The 24026-nt window shown below is 38.7% G+C and overlaps 1 protein-coding gene across 5 annotated transcripts; it reads left to right on the top strand.

The window, feature by feature from the left end:
* Positions 1–13405: 13405 nt before the first annotated feature.
* Positions 13406–23628, top strand: LOC114306782 (uncharacterized). Of its 5 annotated transcripts, none has more exons than XM_082870998.1 (8): positions 13406–13561; positions 14455–14543; positions 15038–15070; positions 15263–15378; positions 15941–16019; positions 19208–19237; positions 23004–23128; positions 23336–23628. In XM_082870998.1, the coding sequence occupies exons 2-8, from the start codon at positions 14519–14521 to the stop codon at positions 23396–23398; spliced, it is 471 nt and encodes a 156-aa protein (XP_082727124.1). In that variant the 5' UTR covers positions 13406–13561; positions 14455–14518; the 3' UTR covers positions 23399–23628. The 5 variants fall into 5 exon arrangements, with proteins under 5 accessions (XP_082727124.1, XP_082727119.1, XP_082727133.1 ...); XM_082870993.1 differs by having other exon boundaries at positions 15941–16028; XM_082870996.1 differs by having other exon boundaries at positions 13411–13561; positions 14420–14543; positions 15941–16028.
* The last annotated feature ends 398 nt before the right edge of the window (positions 23629–24026 follow it).

The following is a 24026-nucleotide window of genomic DNA, read 5'->3' as shown; positions in this document are numbered from 1 at the left end:
GTTGGTCTAGGCCAGTTCACTACAGCTTCAATTTTCTGCGGATCAACAGAAATTCCATTTTTGCTAACAACATGCCCCAAAAACATAACATGGTCAAGCCAAAATTCACATTTAGACAGTTTAGCATACAGTTTCTGTTCTCTTAAGGTTTGTAGGGCAAGTCTCAGATGATGTTCATGCTGTTCTATACTTTTGGAGTAAATCAATATGTCATCAATAAATACAACAATAAAGTCATCAAGGTATGGTTTGAAAATTCTGTTCATGAGGTCCATAAAAGCAGCTGGTGCATTCGTGACTCCAAAAGGCATAACTAAAAATTGGTAATGTCCATACCTCGTTCTGAAAGCAGTTTTATCAATGTCTTCCGGTTTAACCTTCAGTTGATGATATCCCGATCTAAGATCAATCTTGGAAAACACTTGTGCACCCTGTAACTGGTCAAAAAGGTCATCAATGCGCGGCAATGGGTATTTATTTTTCACGGTTACCTTGTTCAATTCACGGTAATCAATGCACAGTCTCAGCGAGCCATCTTTCTTCTTTACAAACAAAACAGGTGCACCCCAAGGCGAAGTGCTAGGCCTAATAAACTTCTTATCCAGTAGTTCCTGTAGTTGCACTTTCAACTCCTTCAGTTCAGTTGGAGCCATTCTGTAAGGAGCTTTAGATATCGGCTGTGTACCCGGAATTACATCAATGGTAAATTCAATCTCTCTGTCAGTCAAATCCCCTGGAAGATCATCTGGAAATACATCTGGGAATTCTCTGACTATAGGAATACAATTCACATCAGTCTTAACACTATCATCAGTAGACACAGTCAATACAGAACACAGATACCCTTTACACCCCTTTCTAATCAGTTTAACAGCTTTCACAGATGAAATCAGATACGGGGGAGGTACTACTCCAACCCCATTAAACACAAATTCAGGTAGACCAGGTGGACGGAAAACTACTTGTTTCGTTACACAGTCTATGGTGGCATGATATTTTTGTAACCAATCCATCCCCAATATTACGTCAAAATGATCAATGTTCAATGGCAGTAAATCAATAAACAGATGCACATCCCCAACAATAATTTCACATGCGGGATACATATAAGCACATGTCATGGATCCCCCTACGGGTGATGATACGGCTAGCAGATAGTTCATAGGTTCTAAGGGTCTATTCAATTTCCGTGAGAAAGCATGCGATACATAAGAATGTGTAGACCCCGAATCAATCAATACATATGCATTTTGCGTACAGATAGAGAGGATACCTGACACAACGGTCTCAGTATTCTGCACGTCTCCCGGTACTAGGGCGAACACTCGGCCCTGCCTCACGGGTTCTTTCCCGGTAGCTCTGGGGTTAGGCTTCGGTGCTACAGTTGATGCCGCCACGCTTGGTGCAGCTTTACTACCAGTTTGTGGAGCAGAAGGACAGTCTTTAACCATGTGGCCCACTTTGCCACACCTGTAGCAGGCTCCAGATATTTTGTAGCAGACCCCTTTGTGCTTCTTGCCACACTCAGAACAGGGTGGTATGAACCCACTTCCTTGGCTGGGGCTAGTTGTCGACCCCGTATTCTGTTTCTTGTTGGCTGGGTTGTGCTTGCCTTTCTTGAATTTGAAACCCTGCCTTTTACCATGCCATTCAGTTGTTGGTGTTTCAGATTATTTCACTGCTGCAATGTTCGACTCGGCCATCAATGCCCGGTCGAGAACACCCACAAAAGTCGGTAGTTTCAAGACATTTATTCGATCAAGGATTGCAACATTAAGGCCACCTTCAAATTTCCTGGCCTTCTTATACTCAGTATCCACCATATGCGGTGCATAACGGGCAAGTTCAGTGAATTTTGTTTCATATTCTGCAACGGACATTGTGCCCTGCTTCAGTTGTTCAAACTCAGTTACTTTCCTATCCCTGACACACTGTGGGAAGTACTTTTCAAAGAAGGACTCCTTGAACTGAGCCCAAGTCATAACAGTATTTGTATCGCGGATCAACATCCACCACCTTCTAGCTTCTTCTTGTAGGGTGAAGGTAGCTAACAATACCTTATTCGCTTCCGAGCACGGAAACACTTCAAATAATTTTTCTGTTTCCAGAACCCAAGCTTCAGCTTTTAACGGTTCGAGGCCTCCCTGAAAGGATGGCGGTTTTATTTTGCTGAACTTCTGGGTCAGAGTAATAATATCCCCATCATTCACATTCACATTAGGTTCCGGCTGTACCGGAGGAGGAGGAGGTGGGGGCTGTTGGTTCTGTTGTTGTTCCAGTCTAGCAGTTATCAGTTCTATCATTCTTTCCATTCTTTCCATTCTTGCCTCAGTAGATGAGGACTCAGGTTCATTTGCATTGTCCATTTCACTATAAGTAGTTAATACAGTTTTAAACATAAGCAGTCATTTGTTTAACAGTTTACCACATTAGTATGTATTCAGTCATAACATAACCACACACTTATCATGCTCATGAGATGCCCTAATCACTTTTCTAGGACACCCTATAGCTCATTTGGACACGTGTGTGCGGTATAACTCGTGGTAAGTATCGCTCTGATACCACTCTGTCACGACCCAAACCCGGCCCTATGGGTTTAGTACCGTAACCAGCCAGTAATCCGAGATTACCGAAGGCCTGCTTAACAGTAATACAGTAAAACAGAGTACAGGGCCTGGCGGAAGCCAATACAGTAATTAAACAATGTCCAATGAGCTGTGACAGTCTGTATGCCAAAAAGATTTTTCATGCATATACAAACAGTACAGTCTATACAAAATTTACAGTCACACAGTACAGGGACCTAATCCCTTGATAACAGTACAGTTAGTAACTGACAGTCTATACAGTAATCCAAACAGTATGGAGACAGACGGGGGAAAACAAACAAAACACCCCAAAGCCATAGCATGGCAACTCGGAACCTCGCAGTGAGGCACAAAGGCTGGCTTGACAAAACTGGAATCTAACCCACGCTCCTAGCTCCGATCTGGTGGCTGAGCACCTACATATATATATAAACAGTGAGCTAAAGCCCAGTGAATAACATAATGCGTAAAGAGGTTAAGAATGAAATGTCCTTACAGTAATGAAAGCAGTTCATTAAACAATACTTCAGTCTTTCAAGTCAGAACAGTTATTCAGTCATATGTGGTACATCCATTAGCATAGTAGTAAACAGTAGGTCTTAAAGACCGAGCAGTAACGATGGCCATCAATCAGTAAACAGTAGTGGTTCCACGAGGGAACCGACAGAGAATTCTGTCACAGTAACAGTAAACAGTAGGTGCTAAGGATGCCACAATACAGTTCAGAATATAGGACATACATTCATTCAGTTAACAGTAAATCAGTTTAGAAAACAGTACAGTTCAGTCGTTCAGAAGATAATCATTTGTGAACATATCTTTACACAATCGTTACTCACAGAGTTTGGGCTACGGTATGCTAGAGCGTGTCTCCCCAGTCGCCAACCCTACACAGTTCACAGGTTGAACACACACTAAGCTACATAGTTGGGAAATATCATAACTTAATCCCTAATTTGCCTTGGTGTGTTCTACATCTATATCCTCATTAGGATGCAAAAATACACTTAGAAAACATTTTGCAAAGTTTGCTGAAAATAGGAGCCTCGCTCGAGCGAGACTTTCTTCGCTCGAGCGAGCTTCCAAAATCAAAGGCTTCGCTCGAGCGAGGAATCCTTCGCTCGAGCGGTCTGTCGAAACAGTAAAAATATTGGATGCTGTGATTTTACGCGCGATGGTCGCTCGATGGTCGCTCGAGCGGAGCCCTGGACAAAGGTGCTCGCTCGAGCGGGGAATCCTTCTCTCGAGCGAGGAAGCCAAATCTGGAATTTCCAGATTTGCCTCCCAAGCTCAAACCAAGCATTCTACCACTCCAAACTCGACCTCTTGGGCCCAAATTCTGGAAAACATAACTAAATTCAATGTATAACAAGTTTCAAAGCTCAATTTGTGAATTCAAGCCCCAAAGGTGAGTCAATTAAAACCATATTCAAACCCGTTTTCAAGAATATGAAGAACATGCAAACATGCATGGATTCAAACCAAATTCAACCTTCAAAGCTTGTTCAAATGGACTCATTTCTTCAAGAACATGATGAATTCATGGAGTATGACCAAAAGATGGACATGCATGTGAGGAAACATGGACTTACAACCTCAAAACTTCAATATATGTACATGCATGCAACAATTAAGCTTCAATTCAACAACAATGAACCAATTCATGACTTAGTTCTACAATGAAGCATGAATCATGCAAGAACTAGCTCAATGACATCATTAAGATGATGAACAATCTACCTTAGGTGTAGAATTAGAAGTGAGGGAGCTCAAATTAGTAATCAACCTTCAATTCTTCAAGTAATTCTAGCCAATTCACAATGAAGCAAGTTGAACTCAACTCTTCTAGCTCATCTCTCTCTCTAAGGTCGGCTAGAGCACAAGGAATGGGCTGAGGAAAATGTTTTTGGCTCAAGTATAATGAGCTCAAGGTATAGAGGTAGTGGCCCACTTAAGGGCAAAACGGTAATTAAGTCCAACTCTTTAATTGGCTTATTTTAATCTAATTTAATCATACCTAATCAGTTTTCGAATAATTATGCCATAAAATCACATTAATTATGAGGATCATAAAACACTAATCAATTCCGGATTCGGCCGTCGATAAGGCCTTCAATTAGCAATTTAAACATATAACACGAACAGGTCAAACAAACAGTCAACAGATAAAATGCAATTCAAACAGATGTATTCGTTCAATTCAGTTTCAATTTCGGTCAGTCAGTTCAGTACTTTTAGTCAGTTCAATTATCAGTCATAATCAATTCAGTTTAACGGTAATCGATGGTTATCGGCAATCAATCAGTCATTAATCAGTAAACAGTATGGGGGTTGTTACACGACCCAAACCCGGCCCTATGGGTTTAGCACCGTAACCGGCCAGTAATCCGAGATTACCGAAGGCCTGCAGAACAGTAGTACAGTAAAACAGAGTACAAGGCCTGGCGGAAGCCAATACAGTAAAGAAACAATGCCCAATGAGCTGTGACAGTCTGTATGCCAAAAAGATTATTCATACATTCATACATAAACGGTACAAAGCAGTATGCACAATATTTACAATCATTCAGACTAGGGACTTAATCCCTGCATAACAGTACGATAAACATTCAGTCTATACAGAACAGTAAGACAGTACAGAAGGGGAAAATCTAAAACTCCCCTAAGCCTTAACAAATAGGCTCGGAACCTCGCAGTGAGGCACATAGGCTGGCTTGACAAAACTGGAGTAACCCTGACGCTCCTAGCCGCGGTCCGGTGCCTGAACACCTACATATATATATGAGCAGTGAGCTAAAGCCCAGTGAATAACATAGTGCGTAAAGAGGTTAAGAATGAATGTCCTTACAGTATGAAAATAGTTCATTTCAATCAGTCTTTCAGTTGTTCAGTACAGTAAACAGTCATATGTGGTACATCCGTTAGCATAACAATAAACAGTAGGTCTAGAAGACCGAACAGTAATGATGGCCATCAGTCAGTAAACAGTAGTGGTTCCAACAAGGGAACCGACAGAGATCTCTGTAACAGTAACAGTAACAGTAACAGTAACAGTAACAGTAGGTGCTAAGGATGCCACAATACAGTTCAGAATATAGGACATACATTCATTCAGTTAACAGTAATCAGTTCAGAAATAGTACAGTTCAGTTGTTCAGAAAATAATCATTTGTGAACATATCTTTACACAATCGTTACTCGCAGAGTTCGGGCTACAGTATGCTAGAGCGTGCCTCCACAGTCGCCAACCCTACACAGTTAACAGATCGAACACACTAAGCTACACAGCTGGGAAAGATAATAACTTAATCCCTAAGTTGCCTCGATGTGTTCTACATCTATATCCTCAACAAGATGTCTTAAACTAGGCCTAAGAATGCCTAAAATGGGATGAGGATGCAAAGATGTACTCGAAAAGCAGTTTCAGAAAACAGAGTCCCGCTCGAGCGCAGGTTTCCCCGCTCGAGCGGACATGCAACAAAGGTACACGCTCGAGCGTAAACTTTCCCGCTCGAGCGTACTGTAAAAGTACTGGATGGGTGAAATCTCCGCTCGACGCCCGCTCGAGCTTGAGACATGACTCCGCTCGAGCGCCCAATCCTCCGCTCGAGCGGATTGTAAAACAGTGCAGAGAGATGCTGGATGCTCGGATTTCACGCTCGAGCGGCACTTCCCTCGCTCGAGCGGAAGTGCAGAATCTGGAAATTCCAGATTGCACCTCCAAGCTCAAACTCACATTCAAAAGCATTAAAAAACCAATCCTCTTGGGCCCATTTTCTGGAAAACATTTATAAACACATAGAATAACATGGTTCAAAACTCAATTTTGAGAAATCAAGGCCCAAGGGTGTTTAATTCGAACCCAATTTCAAACCATTTTCATGAACATGAAGAACATGCAAACATGCAAGGATTCAAATCAATTCAAAGCTCCAATTTGATGCTCTAGGGAGCCAATTGTTTCCAAAACATGATGAAATCATGGACTACACTCAAGACATGAACATGCATGTAACAATTTGCCATGAAAACAACTCAAAACTCATCAATTCAAACATGCATGCATGAACTATGCTCTATATCAACATGTATGAACTAAAACATAGCTTAGCTCTACAATTTAACATGGATCATGCAAGAATTAGTTCAATCACAAGAATGAGAAGGTGAAATTCATACCTAAGGTCCTTAATTACTAGTCTTGAGGTTCAATCTAGCAATCCACACTTCAATTAGCAAGCAATTCTCAAGTTGAGCTCAATTCTCTCCTATCTCCTCTCTTGGTCGGCTAGTGTAAGGAAAAGGGCTGAGGAAAATGTTTGTTTCAATGAGTGCAAGGCTCTAGTATGATATACTAACGGGCCCACTAGCCATGGCAAGATGGTAGATAAATCAAACTATGCAATTGATCAGTATTTAATCTAATTTAATCATACCTAATCAGTTTTCAGATAATTATACCATAAAATTACATTAATTATGAGGATCACGAAACATAAATCAATTCCCAGTTCGGCCGCCGATAGGGCCTTCAATTAGCAGTTTAAACATAAAATATGAACAGATAGTCAAACAGTCAAACAGATAGAATACAAATTAACACACATACTCAGTCAATTCGATTCCAGTTTTTCAGTCAGTCAGTTCAGTACTTTAATCAGTCATAATCAGTTCGGTTTAACGGTAATCAATGTTTATCGGTAGTCAATCAGTCATTAATCGGTAAACAGTATGAGGGTTGTTACAGGGGTCATCTATCCCCTTGCATGCTTCATTTCCTCATGTTTTGAGCTATGCTTTAGAGCATTTGTGTCGGCCTTGGTTTGTCCTTTTAGCCACTGAAATTCAATGGATTTTCAGTGGCTAACATGTGTCTTTGAGCCTCAAAATCAGAGAGGGGTGACCCTCTCACCCTTTGTTCTCTTTACTAGCTTTCTTGGCCTTCCAAAGGAGCCCCTATTTGCATGTTTCAAAGCCATGATCCAGGCCATTTTTGATGAGTTTTGTGACCTGCATGACCTCTGTCCAGAGGCGGTTTTGCCATATTAGATGTCTATTATGCATGTGTAGAGTAATCTTCTTCAAGGCCTTTCAAAGGGGCCTTCAGTTGCATGCTTCCCAGACTAATTTCAGGCCCTTTTCAGTGAGTTTTAGGGCCATCATAACCTCTGTCTAGAAGTGGTTTTGCCATTTTGTATGTCTATCTTGCATATATAGAACAACCCTCTTATTGGCCTTTCAAAGGGACACATCATTCTTGCATGCATTGACTGAGTTTCAGTGGGTTTTTGGGCATTATTTGGCATGGAATACTTCTTTTTTTGGCTAGTTTGGTGAGCTCTCATGTGCTTCACATAGTTGTAGTGCAAATCATGGTTCACTAGCTTGTTTTGCATGATGTTTTGGCCGCCTTTCCTAGCATATTTTGGTCATGCCTTAAACTAATTTTGTGCATATTTTGGACTGTCTTAGCTCTGTTTTTGGGTCTCATGGTCGAATGATGCTTGTTTTGCATGCTTGTAGTTCAATATCCATGCTTAACTTTGAGTTTCGAGGTCCATCGCATGCATATACTGAGGTGTTTTCATGTTTTCGGGCCATTTCACATCATATTTCAAAGCTTATATGCATGTCATATTCCCATAATTTCCACTCTTTAAGTGCATTAGAGAGTCGGGCTTGTATGCCTCATTTACCGACCATTGCATGGGCTTCACTCGAATGCATTCTGAGCCATCATTTTAGACCAATTTCCCACTATATTGGACTTGACTAGGATATGTTTGGGGCTGGTTTTACCATTTGTGCATTACTTTGTGTACCTCTAGTGTAATGCACTTCACTAGTTTCGGTATTCGGGCCATCTAGCATGCATTGTGTGAAGTGTTTGCATGATTCGGGACCATTCTGCATCATGTTTCAAAGCTGGAAAATGTGTGTTTCTATGCCATATTTCATCCTTTGCCATGCTTAGTTAGAATTGCATGTTGTGCCTTAGGATCAGTCCTTTGCATTCGTGCATGTTTGCATGTATTTCGGTTGTCTCATTTTCATCATATGGCCACTGATGTGAGCGTGGCTGAGATCCACTCATATTGGTGTAAGTCCATCTTGCATTTGTATATGCCATTTAGTTCATGTGCGCATGATAGTCTTCGTAAGTGCATTGTGTATGCCATGTTATGTCACGTGCGTTGTGTATGCCATTTTAGCCCATAGTATTGCGTATGCTAGGTTGCATGTTAGTCGCATTGTGTATGCCATCTCATTGCTTTGTGTTTGGAGTAGGGTTTAGTCTAAACACGGGAAACGAGGTACGTTTCGTACTCTAAGTGACGAAACGTGCCTTGATTCCCGGTCGCCGACACTCTTGACTATCCATGATAGAGTCGTTGGCTTTAGTTGCTTATATGTGCATTCACGTCCCATTGAGTCGTGCAATTTAACTTCTCGGCCATCATGCATCGAGATGCGTAATTGGTGGCACAAGGATCGAGGACTACACTCCCTTGAGCTTGTGGAAGGACGGGGAGAGTGGTCATGCACACATTTGTTGAAAATACATTGCCTTTTTTTCTCTCTTGCCTTTGTTGCCGAAAAACCAGAAACCAGAGGTGGAAACTGGTCGGCCGACTAGATTTTCTGGCTGGCCGACCACCCTCTTTGGTCTCCACCACAAAGGGTGGTCGGCAGGTGGTCTCCCATGCTAATAACTGGTCGGTGGCCTTCCCAAGGTAGAGTTTCAGCCTTCTAGAGCTTTATGCAAGTTTCTGAGATCAATTGCAAACAAGGGTAAGGCGAGGCATCGCGATGGAATTTACCGACAAAGCGACTCGAGCATGCATACACCCTTCGCCATCCGAAACAGAGCTGAGGCAATCCATTGTATTTAGTTTGCATGCTAGTTTATTGCTTACTTAGTTAATTTGTTGATTAATTAATGTTGTGTAATAATTAGCTGTAATTTGTTATTTAGCTTAGATTAGCTAGATGGTTTGTACTATTCATTCAAACCCTCCGAGCGAAGGCACAATTGTAATAAGTGTGCGTGTGTGTGATGTATGTCTTCCAACCCCACGTCTTACTCCCTTTTATTTACTAGCTAATGATGGTTAGTTTAGGGCACGTTTCAATTAGCATACTTATGATAGCATGTTTGCATTCATTCATCTGTCTTGCATGCACCGGGCTCGGCGTATCATACTAACTGCATTGTATTTCAATTCCGAGTTGAATACTTGTTAGTTGTAGTATTTCACATGACATCTTTAGAATAACCGAGCCTATTGTAGTTGCATTCCTGCATGTGTTGCATTAGGCATTTCAGTATAGTTAAGATCATGCATAGATTTCTAACATAGCTTCTGTTTTGGCTTGGAGTACTCGGTAAGTGTTTATGCTTTAGCATCCTTGCATGTGTGTGAGTGACTGCCATGATAGCATGCTTACCATGAGGCTATGTGCTTATGTGATATACCTGCCTGAATGCCTGTGGGTGAAGGTTGGATTATCTGAATTGGAATAATGCATTGACTGTGAGTTTTAAGCTCACTTGAGAGTGGCAAAACATTACGTTTTCTAAGCCCACCCGAGGGTGGCAAATTTGCATTTTAGCCTACTTGCGAGTAGCAAACCGTTTTAAAAGCAAACATGAGGTGTTTTGTTCCAATTCAGGCGATCCAATCTATATTTGTATGCTGTGCGCATCACATAGTAATTCTAGGCTAATAACCGGAATAAGAGCACATAATGTTTTCAAAACTCGATATCACGGTTAGTAGAGGCCGATCTCTGATCGGGCGAGCGGGGATGCTCACTAAGTGACCTTCTCCAATCGTACCCAAGTTCCCGAGCCGAGGCAACTTTGGTGGTGACGGACACGTGGCCTTAGGCAAACGAGTCCATGTTTGGCACTTCTTTCAAAAAAATCTATTTTCAAAAACGATTTGCCGGATTTGGACTCTTTGATGATTCATCGGTCTTGCATTGCATTCTGGGAGATTAGATACAGGACCGTGACATTTGAGTCCTGAACTGTAGTGAGCCCATATGAACAAAACGGGGGAATTTCTCCCGGGACGTTCGGGGACGTCTACAGTTCACAACACCCACTTCTTGGGTCAGGTTTCCCATACATGTGCCCTCTGGCAACTTTCCTTTATTGTTGGTCTTTCCGGCCACTGCAACTATCTCTGCTTCATTTCCTTCTGGTTTTATTGCAGTTTCTTTTTCATTGTCTGGCTCATCACTCAGCCATCCGAGATTATCAGTTGACCCGTTTAGATCAAACCACTCAATTTTTACCTCTCTCTGATCATGCTCATCAAAGAATTGCAGGTTGTCCAAATCCTCCTCGAGGTTTACCAAATCATTTAACCCTTGGCTCGATCCGTCTTCTCTAACCACATTAACACCTACCGAGCTTCGTAGAGCCACATCGGGCTTGGCCTGAGTAGTTGGGAAAATATAGCCACTCGGATCATACACGTTCTCAAACAGGACCCCAGAACACTCTGACAACAGGCTAGTACCCTCCCCCGAGGTCGATCTCCATTTCATTGCTAGTGTCATCACCACAGGCTTAGGTTGAGGTGTGGACGTGTCCATCATACACAGATTTGTGCCTTCCGGAATGAACAATGTCAGTCTTGGTAGGTGGGAAGAGGTAATATATACACTGGGGTCATAAAGGGTGGCCAGTGTATGGATAAGGTTAAGGTTCCGAGGTGGAGGGATTTGATTATGGGCCAACAGTGGGTTGGTAATTGTATTTGGTTTTTGGGGTAGTTGAGGTGGAGCGATGACCTTGTTGTCAATGAGATCCTGAATCTCATGACATAATCGGAAGCACTGGTCGGTATCATGACCATGCTGCTGGTGAAAAGCACAATACTTTGCAGGGTTGTGCTTGGAGGGAAGAGGATCAGGAAGTGGGCGAGGTTCTAAGAGTTTTAGGTGCCTTTTTTTGACTAGCACCTGCATGGCTTTGGACAGGGTCATGTATAGTTGGTTAAAGGTCCTCTGAGGTTGGGTAGGGTTGGATTATGTTTGTGGGCCTGTGTTAGCGAAAGGGTTAGCGGTCTTGGTTGTGGTGACAACACTTACATCCAACGACCTTGCAGTTGTGCTACTACTGGTTGCATTGGAACTGTGAACAAATAGCCTTTTAGCCAGCTCCTTCTCATCTGTAATGAGTCCCTATTTCATGGCATCATCGATTTGCACTCTCATTTCATGGAGTTCTGAGAATGTAAATAGAGGTAGAACAATCATCTTCTGTAGCAACTTGTCATGCAGATTCTAGACAACCATCCTTATTTGATCATTTTCTGAAGGTCGAGTGGTCATCATTGAGGCTTTAGCCCTCCATCTTGTCACAAACTCAAAGAATCTTTCCTCGGCTCTTGGCACGTCGTCTTGAGATCACGAGTTGTGACCTCGATTTGAGTGTTATAAGAATACTGTGCCATGAAGGCTTCAGCCATCTCCTCCCAATTCTGCTTTACTGAGTCTTCCAATTTGGCGTGTCGGATGGCCGCTATACCAAACATAGTCTGACCAAAGAGGCATAGCTTCTGTAACCTAGTCAAACCCATCGGTCGCAAGATGTTTGAAAACAACATTGACAAAATTTATCACAAAATAAATAACTATAACAACATTGACAAACACGAACTAGAGATCACGCGAATTTGCTTATCTATATACATACATACATATATGTATCGAGAGAGAGAGAGAGAGACACATACACACACAGAGTGCGTACGCAGAGATCGCCTGTACACAAAAATTCAGATCGCACAAAGAGATCGACCTCACAGCACAAAGAGATCAACCTCACAGAAAGAGATCGAGATCGCAGACAACCTTGCATAAGCGAGATCCACAATCTAAAATTTGATTTTGCACGTATATATATATATATATATATCTCAAATCAAAGAGTAATACAGTCATTTAAAAAATAAGAAATAAAAAACTGGACCTCTAGGTACAAAATTTTAAAAATTGTGGATCTATTGGTCTATCAAAAATATATTGGGACTAGAAGGACATAGGACTACATAGTAAGCCCTGGTTTGACATACACTAAAAAATACAAAAAGTCAAAAAGTTACTAAAAAAGTTAAAAAATTATCACTATTCGCAAGAAAAAAATATAAAAAAACCCCTTTTATACAGGCCAAGTACAAGCCACTGTCAGTATTGAATTGATGGCCACGCGGGTGCACAAAAAAATTTGCACATAATGGTGTTGTTCGGCCCGTGGGGCTCATCATGGGTCTTGTTTTGATAATCTGAACCGTTCAATATGTATAACTCGTCGAATACTATATGCTTATAAAAAATAACGTTAATTGGATATCGATAACTATATGATCAAATTAATTTTGTAAAAAAAATAGACGATAAAGAAAATTACGATTGACAAAAAACTAATATGATCGGATAGCTATCATATCCGACCCACATGGTTTTTTTCCAAGTATATAATACTCGACGATTTCTACATATTGAACGGTTTCGATTATCAAAACAAGACCCGTGGTAGGCCCCACGGGCTGAACAAGATCGTTTAATCTGATCTCGAACTATAGGCAATCTGCTCCTATATTTGTTTCCTGTCGACCGTTTAGCTTCCTGGACAATCCAAGTCAGGAGGCAATTCATTATAGTAGGGATAAAATGATAATTTTACTATTTTATACAATATTTTAATATATAATTTTTTTTTATTATAAAAAATCAAAAAATTATTCTAAAATTATTTTTTTCTTCTACTTTTTAATCTAAAAACGTAAAAAATCCATTAACAACTTTTAACTTTCAGAACTGTAACAGAATATTTTTGGGGAATATAAAATGAGCGGTATATGTATCGCAGCAACACGAGACAATGCAAGGCGTAATTTGAAGAAAATCGATTGAAAGAAAGAACATCTTCAATTCAACCCTCCGCTCCTCATGTACATCTCTTCTTCTTTCTTCTTCTTCACGTCGCTGTTTATTTTTGGGGGTTTTTTTGTTTGCAGGCTAGGGCTGATTGCTTTTTCTTCGTGTTCAGCATTTTTGTTTTCCCGGTTTTTTCCCCTTTAGGTTTGAGATCCAGGCCAATCTTCTCCGCCTCTTCTTAACAATAGAATTACAATTTTTGTATTTTTTTGTTGGTCTTATTTTTCTTGTTAATGATTAATTTTGGCCCTCTACTGAAGAATGAGTTATGGTTGTGATTTACAATGCTTATGAATTAGTTTGTCTATTTCTCTGAGAGTCGTTGTCATGGAATTAGCATTTTAAATCAATTCTATTGACTGAGAAAGAATGTGCTGTGCTGTTGTAGACTAGTAGTTTGTTATAATTTCAAGTGTTTAATCCTTCAATTATTTGCCTTCATTCAATTATCAATTTCCTTCCTTCAGCCTTGTTTGTGTGCTCTTTGCTTTGGCCAATCTCATGCCACCTGGACTGGGTACGGTTGTTCTTCGCATATTCTCCTAATTGTCAAATAAGGGGACTTGGCTAGAAACTGTCAAAAAAAAAAAAAAAAAAAAAAATTGGATACGGATTTAGCGTTAGTGAGCATATTCTCTTAATGTTAGCGTTAGTGAGCATGGCAAACAAATGAATCTCCTTATACTGACATTTATAATTCACAAATCTTCAAGTTTGTTTAGGTCAATCTGTGAATGTTTATCTGATTAATTTTGTTTTTTCAAAGATAGTTTTAATTAATTTATTTTTTATTATTCAATTGCATTCTCTCTGAATTTTGATAGTATTCATTAATCACATAAAAATTGTTATACATATTTTATTTCTTCTAGGATCTTACGATTCTTGATTTGATCATCCTATCTAGGCTGGTAGAATCCCAAAACAACAATTCAATTTTTTACAACCTTGCTTCCTGTTGATAAGGAGTCATGGTTCGTTTTTTTCGTGGTGGAGGTCAGTATCTGTTTCCTTTTGCCATCTCTCTCTTTTTTTCTATCTCGCTTTAAACATAATTTAATTATATTTCTTTTGCCTATTTCAATCTGTTTGTGCTTTTTGTTATCTGAAACCATTTGCTCAAAATGGTAGAGGTTTTTTTAAAAATTTCAGTGTCTTTTTGATCTTCTCACAAAAGGTACATGGCATCTGTGTACAACTTGCAGCATGTTGGAAACCAAAAATTCAAAACAAATATTGTTAGTTACTTTTTATGCTTGATTTATCACTAGTTTTACTTTCATCATTGACATTTCTTTCTCAGTTTGTGTTTGTGGATATGTTTTAATAAAGGTTCTTTGTTGAACTTCTAAGTTTTTTACAACCTCAACCTACGTTGCAAATTGATGTTTTTATGCTTTAGTTTAACTAATTCATGTTATGGGTTAATTGTTTTTGATATTGTCTTTCCATATTTTTCTTCTCAAATTTTTTGTTCTTGTCTTTTGCAGGAAAATCTTCTTCAGCTTCTTCTGGTTCAAAGAGTTTAGTGTGAACCATTTTTCTCATACTAAACGAAGTTGCTCGATCACTCCTAGTGACTTCCCTGCTTTTCGTTTCTAAGGGAAGTAGCGATCGGCTTTCAGAAACTTCTCTGGCTTTCTTCCGTTTTATTTTACGGTTATGATATCTTGTTTACGTGTTTACCTTTATCCTTTTGTTCTTTGTCTTCGTAGTTACTAGAAAAGTTGCAGCCATATTGAGTTTATCAGCTCTAAGCAAGAACTTGGAAAATTTTCCAGGAACGGCGGAGCTATATCCATGTGACAATGTAGACAAAGAATATGAAGAGGTACAATTTTTCACAGTTCAATGTCATTCGGAATGGTTATTGGTGATATAGTAGTTGTTGGCTCTTTTCTTAGTTGAAGATGTGATGGTGCAGCCCTTGATTGGTTAGATGGCAATTATTGGATTTGGAAGCCAATGTTGAAGTCCACGGGTCCAAAGTCTTTTTGGTCCCATAATTGTAATTGGCAGTTTATTATTATTTTTTACTTGGATTTAATTGAATAAAGTTAGCCAGGAATATTAATTGGTTTGGTTTCCTAATTAGAATATAAGACTTTGGTTATATAAATATTAGGGTTTTGACATTGTAATATTCAATTTTAAGAATATTATTTGAGAGTAAAACGCTGTGGCCGACTTTGAGTTCTTCTCCCTTTCTCTGCCCCGTCCTACACCAGGATGAGTCATAGGTTTATGGCTTAAATCCAAAGATTTAATTTTCCTAATGCAAAGATTTTAGTTTTATCTAAAAGAGTGTTTGGAGAGCTTTTATGTTTTCCTTTTCAATTTTCTTTTTAAGTACAGTGGTTGTACTAATATTTTTTCCTTTCTCTATTATGCAGTGCAAGAGCACAACTCCAACCAGTTATGATGCCAAACACTCTGAAAAAATTCGCAAAACGAAGGCATCTTGTCTTGAACGTAAGTGGGGTTTGTATGCATATCTGTGAACTTTCTTGTTTCCTGTGAGGTGCCACTTTTGCCATTAAATATTAAAGAATAAAATGATGATTTCTTGGTGCTTGTAAGATGGTTCTGCATTTTAATTATGCAAGAAACTCTATACTGTATTTCATACAAACCAAGAGTTCCATACCAATTCTAAAAGGAAAACTAAGAAGGTTCAATCGTTGTATAGGATTGTATTTTAAGGTGCCTTTATCTATTGTAATATGACTTTTGATCCATTAAAATGCAAAATACCATGTTCTAAGGTTTTGTTTTTTGGGGGATTGTTCGTGGGAGTAGCACATGTTGACAAAAATCATGTCCGTATTCGCCTGATCGCTGTTTTTTTTGGGATGTCATTAGATGGTTGTAGGCCTTCCAATTTACTGTATTTATTGGATTCATTTTATTTTTGATTTTCTTGGGAGGCAATGTAGTTAATAACCTTGTTTGCTTTGAGTTCTTCTACAATGTAGACTGCTTTTGCTTTGAAATTATAGTTACTATGGCTTATCAAAAAAGCGGCTTGCATAAATTTCAATTATGAACTTTATTAAGGTTCCTCATGGGGCGGTGATGGATTAGTGGTAAAAAGAATCTCAGGATTAGGACCGGTGAAAGTTGGATCTTAAGGTTTAGAAAACATGTAATGCAAGCTATTTGGGTTGTGATTAAAGAAGTTTACTTTCTAAAGAAAGATAAAGAAACAAAGAGGAGACAACATGGTGTATTTTTGATGAATGGATACAACATTGTGTAATATTAAGAAGGGAGAAAGTAAAAATGAGAAACCTATGGTGGGCTGAAATGATTAGGTTTGGAAACTAGACATGAATCCCAATTTATAAAGCTGTGATTAATGCTAACTTGTCAGGTGGTTTTCTGGTAATTCAATAGAGAATGCATGCTGAAAAATATGGGCCAATTATTTTTGATTCATAGTGTATGGGAATTTTGTATCCGGATTTAGGTTGAAACTTATTTGGTACTTAACCAAATCACCCAAACCAAACCTTTTGTCCCAATCAATTGGGGTCGGCTACGTGGGCCATATGCTTAAGTAAATTCATATCCTTCTTCACCATTGTATCACATGTCAATCTAGGTCTTCCATTCCCCATAGCATTTCCACTAGCAGTAATCCTATTGCACTATCTTAGTGTTGCCTCTACCAACTTCGTTGTACATATCCAGACTATCTTAGTTTATTCATTTCTAACATTATCAGCTCCAATCATTGGAGCTAATAATGTTAGTAATTTGTAATTTTGTTATAAACAAAGCATCTTGAATGGAAAGAAAACTGCTGGCTTCGGGGTGGGGGTAGAGGTGTGCTACAATAATTACATAAAAATAACTATATTTGTGGAGACATCATGTAGGCATGCAAGCTTTGGCCTTTTAAACCATTGATAAGGTGGGTTAACGTTTCTTATGAGTTATAAAGGTTATTGATGGTCCTGTTTTATTCGATCAATATGGTTTGATCAGTCGGAAGTGAGACTTCTTGATGGTGTTTCTCCAATAGGAAATCTTCAGTTGCTTCAAGAACAGGAAAGATGGCTCGAGCTTGGTGATCTGGTTAGTGAAAAGTTGCAAAGGGATGTTGATGGTTATGCATGAAGGCTTTATGAAGGATGATCTTGGTCAAGAGGATTTTTGTGATGATGGCGGGGGTATTCAATCAATTCATGGGGAAGACATTGATGAAGGATATTTTGGTGGCTGTCAAGCATTGGCAAAATTTGGGGATTATGGTGAATCTGATGACTTCTTAGATGAGTCTTTGGATGGCGATGATCACAACAAAAACTCGATCTCAGCGTTGCAAGAGTCCAACTTTGATACAGTGATTTTATTCAACAATGCTTCTGATCAAGAACAAGGGGAAAATCATTCATAAGGATTGATACAAAAAGGAAATGAGGGAACAAATGGTAATGGTGTTTTCACCGTTGAAATGGATCTTTGTGTATGCAAATCAAATGGGTATGAATGATCATATGAGTACTTGGCTTTGAAGGGGCATTATTGCTTTCCATTTTTGATACTGAATCTCTAACACCTTCCAATCCACTGAGAGATGCTTGCATTGGGGCTTGAGCTGATATTCTTTTTCCTTGTAAGGATCTTATACTAGTTGATGGCTGCAATTCTAATGCTGCCGTTAGTTACTTTGGACTTATGGAAGGGGAATCTGGCAACCATGACGAGGAGGGAGGAAGGATTTAGGAGAGAGTGGGGTTTACTAGTGTTTGCAGCCCGAACAATCCTAGGTTAATAGCTTTCTTCTAGGAGGAGTTAGTTGCTCTTTATGTGTTGCGTTCTCCCAGTTGGTGTCGGTGGTGACTTTAAGTTTAATATTACGGTAGTTTCAAAGAAGATTAGTGGGGATAAGTTACTTGAAGGATGAAGGATTTTGATATGTTCATTAGGAATTGTGATCTCAGTCGCCAAACTTGTCTTTAAGGCGGCTGCAGGGGTGCACTTGTCATCACAGGTCCATAACCATTCTCCTACCAACTTCCTTGAGGATACCTGTACATTTAAAGTAAGTTAGTTAATATACATATATATATTTTGTGTGTGCGCGTGTTTTGTGTTAGTGATACAAAAGAGTGGTGGTCGAGATTATGACAGGAAGAAGTCAACTTAGCCTGTTGGATAGGATCTTCATGATCACCTTGTAACTAAAGTTACAAAGATTGATTGGCTTCAAATCTGAAAGAGTCTTTAAGTTTTTAGGAAAGCAAAGATGAGGCACCGTAGCATATTCTATTAATGACTTATCCAACAGCCAGTTATCTGTCCAAAAGTGAGTTTAAGTTCCATCTCCAATAAGCCAACAAGAAATCTCAGTTAGAAGCTTATCATTGGAAATTCTTACAGACTGAAGCTTGCAATAATTTTGACAAGGAGTGGCCAGCAAGAGGCTTTTGTTTAATATATATTGGTTTGGGTTGACTGAGTTTTTTTTTTTGTTGGTTTGGAAAAGCTTGTTTGTATTAATGTTAACACTGTATGCTGTATTTCTCATGCTCTAAGTCATCAACATTTGTTTGATGGCACAAGTAGCTTAATTTTACCTTGTTGATCTTTATAGATGTCATATTTCAGTTATTTACGGGTTCTCCCCCCCCCCCCCCCCCCCCCAATCTTAGGTGCTCAAAGATGGGAACAACATCTAAAGGGTAAGTTTAACATTTTGATTTCTTGCTACTGTTTATTTCATTTTCCAATTAAAGCTTTCAAACTTCTATAGTGGTGTTGATTTATGTTTATTCATTTTATTTTTATTTAGAAAATGTTTTGAAAGTTATAAATATACCCCTTGAGGTTCTAGAAAATAAATATTGCCTCTCGATGTTTCAAATCACATGACAATTCTTTGTTAGGCAACCTTTAGGTCAACTTGCAAAAGTAGATGATGTTAGCAATTTTAGTGTTTGACATACCTAAACACTTTGCTCCTTTCTCTCTCTGTCTTTCCTATTCTCTTCCTTTCTTCCTCTCTGCCTCCCTCAACCACACCCTATTAGGAAAAGAAATGACTTTTTCATTTTATTTTCATTATTATATACTTCCATATAAATTCATATACAACTCTGTTAATGATTGCAAATTGCAAACACCAGTGAGGCTACATCCTTGTGAGACAATGCATCGAACTTTTGGCAAGTATCTTCCAAGCCTCTTCAAACATTTTAAAATTATTGTAAAATATGTCATATTTGCTCTTGGTTTTATAATTTGTAAACAGTTGGCCCCTCAAAAATCTCAATTTGCTTTAGTTAAGGTTATGATGCAATACACGTGGTGTATACCATATGCTAATTATGGTCTAAATTGGTGTTGGTTACGAGTCATCATGGTTTTTAGTTATAGGCCATTGTCTTAGTGAGGCTAACAAAGTATTAAATAAAAATTGGTTAAGTCTCATTATTATGTTTGATTATGTGTAAAAGTGATTTTAGTTACGACTTATTGTAGTGACTTTGGTTATGACCAAATTGGTATTTGATGACTCAAGTTGGTGTTAGCTACTACGACCAATATGGCTATGAGCATTGTGATAAAGTATTTAATATATGTTATTATTTTTATTTTTTTATTTTGTACATACTTTTTGTTTCATAAATGTCAAGTATTTATTGTTTGAATTTTTTTTTTTTTTTTTGCGAATATAATAATAATGTTCAATTCTTATTCTTAGAAGTATTTTTTTTGATAAATAAGCAAACTTTATTGAAAAAACATGAAGATGATGCAAATAATACAAAACCAACTAAAAGACTAGCCAGCAAAACACATATACAAGAGCAACACAAAACAGCTCCACAAGAGCATCAAAACAACTACTGAATCAAATCCTCTACGAAGTCAACAAAGATAGCACATTCGGATCAATTGATAATGATATCCAGCTATGCAACACAGTGAACAAACGTTGTTCCAACCATGCCACCGAACGTATCTCTCCCATAAAAACCCATCTATTTCACTCCAACTAAATCAACCACATCAAACAATGTCCAGCCAACTTCTATGCTTTCCGATGCCGCCTCCCAACCCTACCCCCAGCCCAACTTTGTAAAACCGCCAACACCGACACTGGTTGACCCAAACCAAACCAAAAATAATGACAATAAACATCCAAAGACGTGAAGCAACTAGGCAATATACAAGCAAATGATCCACTGTTTCCGCAGCCCCTCAACACATGCAACACTAGTTCACTTATCAAACAATGATGTCTACACAAAGAAAGCAACCTTGGACAGACAACCTGCCACCCAAACACTCTTCCACGGGAATGGCACCCCAGCCCCTCCCGTAAGCATATGATAGAAAGAATACACCGAAAAAACCCCTTTGGTCTTCGGGCCATCCTAACTCAAACAATCCTCTCCAACCCTCCCAAACCGAAGGCTATACAAAAAGCCCAACAAATCCAGCAGCTGGTCCAGCTCCCAATCCTACACATCACGTCGCAATCTGACATTCCACACCACCTCCAACCCTTGCACTTGTACACAGGAGGCCACCGTTGCCTCCCGGTCAACCGCAATGCGAAAAATCAATGAGAACCTCACCTCCAAAGCCAACTCTCCACACCATTGATTCCTCCCGACCTAACCAAATCCCTTTTATTAACTCTGCCCGTGTGATTGCTTCACCTCCCCTGTACTCCAATCCCCCCCATCCTAACCCATATTTAGCCTCCACCACTTTTCTCCACAACTGCTCCCTTTCTATCCCAAACCACCACAACCACTTTCCTAGAAGAGCCAAATGAAACAATACTAAACTTTGGTAAGAATTTAATAGAATAAATTTCGTAGTCAATTTTTTATTGTATATATAATTTGGCCCCCCTAAACGAGATTTTTGCGTCTACCATTAACTGAAGCGTGTTCTTGGTGTGCATCTTTAACCTCATTGCCAAAATGCACTCACTTCTTGCTCAAACCCACACCAAACTAGTCACCAACAAGCGTGTTTTGTCTAACACCGAGACGCTTTGGATACTCCTAAAAGTGTGTCTGACACTTCATCTTGTTTTAATTAAAAATTACATTTATAATATCAGACATTTAACCAACACAATGCAAACACTTTTGGTGACGTTTATTGCATTGCTTATTCAAGCCCTACGTGATGAACCCCTTTATATAACAGTGTTCTGCATTCGTTATTATATAATTCTCATGTGAATGATATCTTGATATTCAAACTATGAAATGTATTGTTTTTTTTTAATTGTAATTAGAGATATGTTATATTTTTTTAATTCTTTGAATAAATGATTTGTATATATGACCAGTGTTTTAAAAGGCTCTATGCGCACCGAGGTGATAAGGTCTTCTATAGCCTAAGTGTGAGGTGCGAGGCGAGGTGTGTGCCTCACCAAGGTGAGGCGCAATAGCAGAACAAAAGCAAAATTATTAAATTGGCAAATTTTTCAACATAACAAATATATATAGAATTCCAAAAATAACAAAGCAAGCTTCATCATTACAAATGATTGATAAACATAACATTCAATCTTCTAAAAATTAGAAATATAATATCCAACAAAAGATATAAAGTATTACATTCTTATGCACCAAAAACCTAAAGTTTTAAGATCATCTACATAAAGTTCAAAACAACTAAGCTTCTAGTTTGCAGTTCAAACAAGAAATGAAAAGCACTTAATTAACAGTTGGAATAAAAAAATAAGTAAAGCCCATGAAGGCCACGCTTCACGCCTCGAAAAAAAAATCCGTGCCTGCGCCTCGCCTTGACCAGTTTGAAGCGCAAGGGTGCGCCTCATTTTGCCTCGCACTTACGCGCGCCTTTTAAAACACTGTATATGACACATAATAAATTTGTAAAAAATGTAAAATTTTAATGTTTTTAAAAAATGTCGCGTTCTACATTTTTGGAAAATTGGAATGCTGGTGCATCTGTGTCTGTGCTATTTAGGTTCCAACAACTTCATCTGATGAGAAAATAGTATGTGTTAAGCCAATTGTGGATGGTGGTGTGATAAAGTGGGAGAAAATGAAAAGGAACAAAGGGGGATTGAGGACAAGTTGAGAGAGAAGCTAATATAGAGGGCAATTGTTCCAGCTCTTCTTGTCCATGGCTGCAAAAGGGTGTCGGTGAAGCATGCGAAGGGGTGGGGGTGGCAAAGGAGAGTGGATGAGGGTGGACATGGGTTTGCATAATGGAGGAAGGATGTGTAGGTATTAGGGTAAATTTATTTAGGTATTGGAGGGTAATTAGGTAATTTACATTATCTATTAATTCTATTAATTTAAGAGACAATCGTTGACAGGGGATATTTGAAATTTGTCAAATTAGGAGAAAATTTGTACTTTTGATAGACCTCAGTGGTATATTTGTAATTTAACCCAAGAAAATTTGTTATATACATGGTTGAATTGTGTTGGATCTTACTTTTTAATGCAGAATATAAGGAATCTCTCCAGAAAAAGGCAACTGCTGCAGGTTTTGACCGTCCTATAGATTACTTGTGGCATGAAAGGGAAAAGGACCCTCGATACTGCAGAATATCTTATGAGATGTACAAGAAGGTAAATTGTGTTTATTTTAGGAGCTTGTAGATATTTGTACACGTGATATAAATAACCGTTTCTTGCTTTTTCTACTTGAGAATGAATAACATGGACTAATTATTTAAATTATCGATTGTGTTTTTACTAAACAAGTTGTTAGTGTTACATAATCATGTGGTTGTCCAGAGTTATAACATTTGTTTTTCCTTTTCTTCAATCACGCAGTGCCTTAGCGAGAAAGAAACGATGTGTGAATTCATGCGCAACAATTGTCCCCAATTTAAATAGGCTACTAAATGTTGTGATGTTGTTCGCAACTACTTCATGAATGTCTGAACCACACTGAAATCTATAAATTATGCATCTGATCGGAGACTATTGTATCTATGGATGGAGTAATTATCCAGTTCAACCAATGCTTCATTTTAAGTAGGTTTGCTAGTTAGAGTTTGGTGTGATATATTAATATTTATATAATTTGTGTGATTTATATCTAAAGGAACTGGAATGAGCCAAAATTTTCTTGCTCTGGCTAAATTAGGGTGTGCATGTGAGAGATGTTCGCCATTATATTTCATGTCTCGTGAAATGCTTTGTAATTTAAAATATCGTGTTATGGCTAAGCAGATAGATAAATGTTGCTTGCAATAAGCTTCCGGTTAGATGAGATTGGACAGGTTGTTTTTGTGTATGTAAAAATATGTTGCATGCCCAACAGCCTAACCCTGTAATAATCTTCAGAATTCATCCTGGATATGTTACACACTTGTTGGCAGAGCTCAATTAATTTTTACAATGTTGAATAGTCAACTATGCACAACCATAGATGCATTTTTATTTTTTTATTTTTATATTATTTGTTTTTTGGGGAGGGTTTAGGAAATTTTGTTAGAGAAAGAAAAGTGGTGATGGTTGG

Source organism: Camellia sinensis, chromosome 1 (assembly GCF_055761805.1).
Source record: "Camellia sinensis isolate YWXY chromosome 1, ASM5576180v1, whole genome shotgun sequence".
Lineage (NCBI taxonomy): Eukaryota > Viridiplantae > Streptophyta > Magnoliopsida > Ericales > Theaceae > Camellia > Camellia sinensis.
This window is presented reverse-complemented; position numbering and strand designations above follow the sequence as displayed.

What these genes read in the sequence shown, in the direction of transcription:
- LOC114306782 (XM_082870993.1), top strand. Translation starts at nt 14,519, where the DNA reads ATGGTTCGTTTTTTTCGTGGTGGAG. An exon ending in TTGTCTTGAACGTAAGTGGG is followed by an intron (nt 16,029 to 19,207) that starts GTTTGTATGCAT and finishes CCCCAATCTTAG; the next exon opens with GTGCTCAAAGATGGGAACAA. An exon ending in ATGGGAACAACATCTAAAGG is followed by an intron (nt 19,238 to 23,003) that starts GTAAGTTTAACA and finishes TTTTTAATGCAG; the next exon opens with AATATAAGGAATCTCTCCAG.